Source organism: Sceloporus undulatus, chromosome 1, assembly GCF_019175285.1.
Source record: "Sceloporus undulatus isolate JIND9_A2432 ecotype Alabama chromosome 1, SceUnd_v1.1, whole genome shotgun sequence".
Lineage (NCBI taxonomy): Eukaryota > Metazoa > Chordata > Lepidosauria > Squamata > Phrynosomatidae > Sceloporus > Sceloporus undulatus.
This window is the reverse complement of record NC_056522.1, coordinates 372,094,155-372,100,919: the sequence shown is the minus strand read 5'-3', so window position 1 is coordinate 372,100,919 and position 6,765 is coordinate 372,094,155. Positions and strand designations below refer to the sequence as shown.

Below are 6,765 nucleotides of genomic sequence, written 5' to 3'. Positions count from 1 at the left end.
GAACATTAGGACAGGGCCTGTCCACCAGGAAGGGAGACTTGATTGCATGTGACTTGTGTCAACTCTGGAGATGTCAAGAGCTACAACATTAAAAAAAAGCACCGCAACGGAGAGTTTTCTAAATGAGCCATTCAGCCTTGAAGGCAAGGAAGCTGGCAGCAGTTCAGTTTCTGAGGAAAACAGTCAACAATCCAGGTGTGTTCTCTGAAGTTTGAGAATCCATTCCTTCCCTTTATTTTTTATTCCCCTTCTCTCCCCCCCCTTTTTTTTTTTGCAGGGATAGTTATTGCAAGAGTTTTAAACAAAGGCTCACTACTGATTTGAATACTGGTAGGAAGAGAATCAATTCTGTTGAAAGGTGGTGCTGGAGGACAGTTCTACAGATACTATGGAATGCCAAAAAGGCAAATAAATGGGTCTGAACTCTCTCAAAAAGCCAAAATGATCAAACTGAGGCTATTGTACTTTTGAGATATTGTGAATTATGATAACGTTTGCTGAAGTGGAAGGCAGTAGCAGAAGAGGGAGACTTCACTACAGGTGGATTGATTAAGTCAAGGAAGGCATGGCCTTCATTTTGCAAGACCTGAGTTAATAACAGGGGGTCTTGGGAGTCTCTCATTCCTGGGATCTCCCTAGATTCAGTCTGACAGCAATTAACAACCATATCTGATCTAAGAATAAATAGAAAGATGCTTAGATGCATACTTAGCATCTGACCTGCACTTCTTGTACTCTGTCTGTCCCTCCAAGAAAGACTAGAACCACTGTAAAGCAGTACCCCAGGTCCATCTGAGAGAGGTATGTCCAGGAGAGGCGGAGGGGGGGGGTGCATTGATGGTGCACCAAAAATGTTTTAAAAATTGGGAAAGATTTTCTCCAGAGATCTTGGAAAATCCTGGGGCAGGGCCATCTGTATGCTAGAACTCAGCTGAATGTTTGGGGTTCCCTGTCTTGCATTGTGCCACTTGGAAAGGTGGCACAAAGTCTGGGCCTTCAAAATCTTTTTCACTGGGAATTTTGTCAATGTTTTTGAATGATGCCTCCCATCAGCCCTATGCAGCATGATGAATGCTAATGGCAGTCTTTGCAGTCCAAGGAGATCTGAAGGGCCCTACATCACCCATTCCTCCATTAAAGTCTTCATAACGAGGGCTAGAAACATCTTCTGAAAGAGGGAGTTTTTAATGTTTTCTCTGAAGAGAAGGCTACTGCTGTGTGATTATGCTCCTTGTGTTGTGAACTGCAAATCTAGAGCCATTTCTCATAGCCTCAATGGGAAGGGGAAACAAGGTCCTTGTTGACATTACCAGAGCTCAGTCAATCCCTGAATCTCCTGCTGCCTCCACAATGATCCAACTTTTGGGTCTTTGTGACATTAGACAAAGCCCCAGAATGCACACTCCAAACAGTTTTTATTTAGAAATAAAGAAATCGTCATTCATGCAGGAACACTCACTTATGCACATGTTCAAGAACTAATGGTATAAAGGTGGTAGCTGATAGTGACTTAGGGGTTTGACAGATGGTAAAACTGTACCGGTGTCAGGCATGGAGCTCCAATTGGGGGACACTGAATAGGGACTGCGCAAGTGAGCACATAAATAGGGCAATGCCTATCCCAGGGCAATTTTGGCACATTTTCAGGTGAAAAAATTAGCAAGGAAGTTAAGAACAGCAATAGCATTTACTTTTCTATACCACTTAATAGTGAACACAGAACTCTCTAACATTGTGTAAGACAATTGTCCCCAACAAGCTGGGGACTCATTTTATTGACCTACAAAAGAAGGGAAGACTAAGACAACCTTGGAGCCCTGGGATCGAACTCACAACTTTGTGGCTTCCCTAGCAGCATTTAACCACTGCGCCACCAGGGCAGGATGGGCCACAGCCCCCCATTCTTCTTGTTGACAATGAAGTACTGGGAGAATACGTTTCAGTGGTATTGAGTAGTGGGGCTGGGTTTGATGAGCCCTTTTTGGGAACTATAGGCGCTCTACAGATGGACGCTATAGAGCGCCCTCATCATGTGCGAGGGGCGACGCTTCCAGACACCCCTCACCCCTCACACATGACGAGGACGTCGCAGCTGCACAGCGCCATCTACAAGGCATGAACAGCTATGATGTCGCAGCTGCACAGCATCCACACAGCGCTGTGCAGCTGCGACGCCATCCGGACGCCTCTGGAGGTTTGCAGCGTCACAACTGAGCCGCAAAAAGGAGCTGCTTCTAAGAGCTCCTTTCTTGCTGCGCAGCAGCGTTGCACAGTTTGGTTGCTGCGACACTGTTGCGGAGCAAGGAGAGGCGCCTCGCTGGCACCTCTTTCTGACGGTCTGTACCCTGCCATAGTTTTGTGAGACATTTAGCTTTCTCTGTCAGAGAGCTCTGGTGCCATAACAAACTACAATTCCCAGGACTCCCTAGCTCCCAGCCAGGGCAGTTAAAGTGGTCTCAAACTGGATTATTTCTGCAGTGTGTTTTGGACCTGAATCAATCAATAAAGAAACTAAGGAAGGATTAACTTCTGCCAGTGAACAATGAACAATGGTTGTGCTCTCAGAAGCGATGCAACAGAAGAGATGCAACCCTGCTTCTTCTCTTCCCATTCTGGCTTACTGATGGGAGAGATGATCATGTTATCCTACAGTACCCCACTTGTTGCCAGTGCCATAGAACTCCATCATTTGGGATAGATTATTGACTTTTAAGGTGAGTTACAGGGACATTTACAACCACAGCAAAGGTGCCACATTTATTTACATAAATGTAAATAGGAAACATCTACACAGGTGTAAGTCTAACAACACAATAATGGATTAACAGGACAGCATTCAATAAATCATTTTGGTCCTATGAAAAAAATAGGAATAGTTTAATAAAGTTAAATATTTATTTAAAATTGCTTTACAGGAAACTATTCGCAAACATTGAAAACAACTATTTAAAATGACAGACATTCTGTTGCCATAATACACTGCAACAAAGTTATGAGAACTGCTCCCCTTCTAAGAGGGCTACAGAGACTGACGATTGAATTCTTAACAAGTTGTACCAAACTTTTGGAAGAGGACATTTTCAAATTAAGCTTTGAAGATTATTCTACATATGCCTCTCAAAGAAAGAATTTATTAAACATTTAAATAAATGGGACCCATGGCATTTATACTCTAAAATTAAGCCATATAAAATTGATGAAACCAGATGTAAAAACTTCACCACTTGGAACTTTTATCCATTCTTTTTTTTTTTGGTTCTTTCCTTTTAATTTATATAGTAAACTAAACACATTTGATAAGGACAAGCTGCACTAGAACTCTAAATCCAATGAAGGAATCTATTCAAAAAAATGAAAATGGCTTTTTGCTTTGTGGGGAAGATTGAAAGACTTTTAGAGATGAGGGCTCAGATGATTCAAACACAAAGGGAAAACTGAAGTCGTCTTTTCCATCTTGAAAAGCTTGAGCAGAAGAGCAGGGTGGAAAGGAAAATGCAAATGAATCTTCGTTGCCCATTTTCCCAAACAAATCTCCTTGAAGGGAATAATGTTTTGAATTAACTTTTGGCTTTATATCAAAAACAATCCAGAGTGACTGAGCATGAGTTGCATTAAAAAAAAAGAAAGAAAGAAATAGCATTGTTTGAGCTCAATACAACATTGGTCTTGAGATTGCCTCACTGCTCTTTTATGCTTAATGAACATTTTTAAAAATAAATAAATGATTGGCGATGTTCAAAGGAAGTTTGCAACTTCAAAGGCCCATATAATTGCTGAAGGGGGGATAAAGGGGGAACGAAATAATGTATATATTTATTTATGATAGGTATATAATATTTAAACCTTAACTACAATATAATTTTCAAGGGGTGGGAGAAACTTGTATAAATAAGTAAATTTTTAAAAGACATATAAAACTTCCATATCTTATTCCTCCCAAAGTCCACATGGGAGGATATTCCAGAAAGCAGGTCAGATGTCACTACTGAGAAGATCGATTTTATTGTTACATGACAACATTCTATAGGCTGTGAAATCGCAAAGGCTGGCTAGATGTTTATAAGGCTAGCCCATCTGTTAGGTATTATGGTGCCAAATTCTTTATTGTTATGTATTTAGAGCAGCTGAACTTTGAACATAGCTCAGTAGTTAATATAGGCTATCAATGCAGTTCTTGTAACATAGGAATACCTGAGCTGCAAATTCAAGCACCTAATAGTTATCTTCTGTACCAGCTGTAACTATTACACTAGACAAAAAAGGCAGCTCACGTAGTACATTACAGTGTTGCAGTGATGAGGTTACGGATGCATTAATCACAGAGACTATGCTATTGCTATCTCTAGCCAGGAATAGCTGGAGTTTTTGCATCAACTGAGGCAAGCAATGAGCACTCTCCAGGCCACTAAGGTCAGTGACAAAGACTGGATCCAGACACACCCCAACTATGAGCATTTTTGTTTGGAGGAGTCTGTTCTCGGGATGTCAGGTGGAGCAATCCACCACATTTGGGTTTATCATCATGTATCAACCCGATCAGGCAGGAGTCAACATTCTTTTTCTATTAAAGTCAGACCTCCATATTCACAGGGGATCCGTTCTGGATCCACCTCTCTTTTAATTTTTGCTGTTGTTAGTACCAAACTAGGGAGTGGATTACTTCTCCTGACATTCCAGAATGAATTTTCTCAATGAATACAATTTCTCAGTCTGAGGATGGCAGGTGGCGCAATCCACCATATTTGGGTTGGCACATGGGGATAAACCCTAGCATCCCAGAATGAACCTTCTCAGAAAGTACAACTTTTCAATCCCATCCAGAACAAATAAACAGCCCAATTTCTAGACCTGACAATTATCCTTCTATAAGATATTTGTGTATCATTAGCTTCTAATCCAGCCCATAATGGCACAGAAGCACAAGTTCAGAATATACATAGCCTTGGCTGATACAAATGTTTAGACTAGGTCACACAGATGCAGGCATCTTTCCCACATTCTCATCTGTCAAAAACTGAAACTGATTCCACTAAACAAGACAATACACTGGACACTTTAGCAGACACTGTATTAATAATGGTGTTAAAGTCACATGAAAGTGACATTGTGGTGTATGGATTTTTTAGAACTGCTGAAGCTTCAAAACCACTACAGCTGCTGCCACACTACAGAATTAATGCAGTTTGACACTGCTTTAACTGCCATGGCTACATCTTATGGAATCCTGGAGCTTGTAATTTGTTGTGGTACCAAACATCTGACTAAACATCTCACAGAACTACAGATCCCATGATCCCATAGCACTGAGCCATGTAAATTAAAGCAGGGTCAAACTGTATTAACTCTGCAGTGCTGATGCAGACTAAGCTTTAAAACACTTAGAACTGACATGGGGACAGATGGGACCCATTTTAAACATTTGTTACATTTCTGAATTAATAGAAATTATTGGTAAAACAACTTATTTACTGTAAAAGCTTACCAATGTTTTTGCATGGGTAAGTAGGATTTATAGGTCCAGCAGAACAGCTCTCACCTACCTGAAACATAGTCATTATAGCAAATGAATTAATCAAGAAACTAAGCAGCAACTCAGGAAATGGATCACGTTAAAACAGCAATTTTTCAGTTATCAGTTTCCAATATTTGAGCATTTGTGGTAGAAAAAGCAGCAGATTATTAGAGGGGTTGAGGGTCAGATGGTAAAAGTGAGATTTCAAAATTGATACCAGATGAAAAAACTTGTGATTTTGGCTATTAGTGCTGTCTGGCTCTCTATATATTTCCCTCCCCTTTCTACCAGTGAGGCATTAATTAAATCAAGTGATATCTAGTGTTTGTGATGTATTTTTCATGATTTTTGTTAATGAGAATGTATCCAAACAAAAGCTTTTTCTATCTTATTTCTCTTAATGCTTTACTACTTAAAACTTAAAATCAGCCAGGAGCAGCCATGAGAATGAGAGAGACTCTTTCTTGGCTCTGGTGAGAGGTTGGTCTCATTCTATTGCTTGAAGATTGTCTATCTGAAGTGCCATATGGATTTTTTTTTAAGTTTCCTCTTTTTCTATGAGCTTGATGTGAGAGGGTTTTTTAGATCTCTTAATAAGAACTTAATAAGTGAATTACATAGTACAATTAATATTGCTATCATTGGTATTTGGTATTGTTCACTGACCTATTGGTATGTGTTGTTTGGATTTAATTTCTGAAATACTTTAAAGCAAATGGTAACTGAGTTAATATTAAGTTGTGTTACAACTGCAGTTATAGTGGCCAGAATCCTCTATCAGGGTCTATGTTATTTAACTTTATGTGTACTTAGCTACATGATATTGGTACTAAGAAACATGCAGAATTATAGTGTTAGAAGAGACAACATCCAGTCCACCCCCTGCTCTGCTCTTTTAGTGGATTATGAAGATGCTTAATGAGACACCAGCAAAAGTGTCCTGAAGCACATCAGGACTTCTTAGCAGGCATCCCAATGCACAATAGGAGCCCTGCTGGCGCAGTGGTTAAATGCCTGTACTGCAGCCATTCACTCGAAACCATCAAGGTTGCGAGTTCAAGACCAGCAAAAGGGCCCAAGCTCGACTCAGCCTTGCATCCTTCCGAGGTCGCTAAAATGAGTACCCAGACTTTTGGGGGCAAATTAGCTTACTTGCTGTTCACCACTATGATCTTTGGAATAGAGGTATATAAATAAAACAAATTATTATTATTATTATTATTATTATTATTATTATTATTATTATTATTATT

General features: G+C 40.0%; 1 protein-coding gene across 7 annotated transcripts in view; it reads right to left on the bottom strand.

Annotated features, from left to right (window-relative positions):
- Positions 1-2,826: 2,826 nt before the first annotated feature.
- Positions 2,827-6,765, bottom strand: part of C1H14orf39 (chromosome 1 C14orf39 homolog) — a 40,510-nt gene continuing 36,571 nt past the window's right edge. For all 7 annotated transcript variants that reach the window (XM_042441358.1, XM_042441375.1, XM_042441384.1 and 4 more), the window contains exons 17-18: positions 5,483-5,540; positions 2,827-3,534 (exon numbers count right to left, since the gene is read on the bottom strand). In XM_042441358.1, coding sequence (XP_042297292.1) covers positions 3,344-3,534; positions 5,483-5,540 — 249 coding nt within the window. In that variant the 3' untranslated portion in view covers positions 2,827-3,343. The remainder of the gene's footprint in view (positions 3,535-5,482; positions 5,541-6,765) is intronic.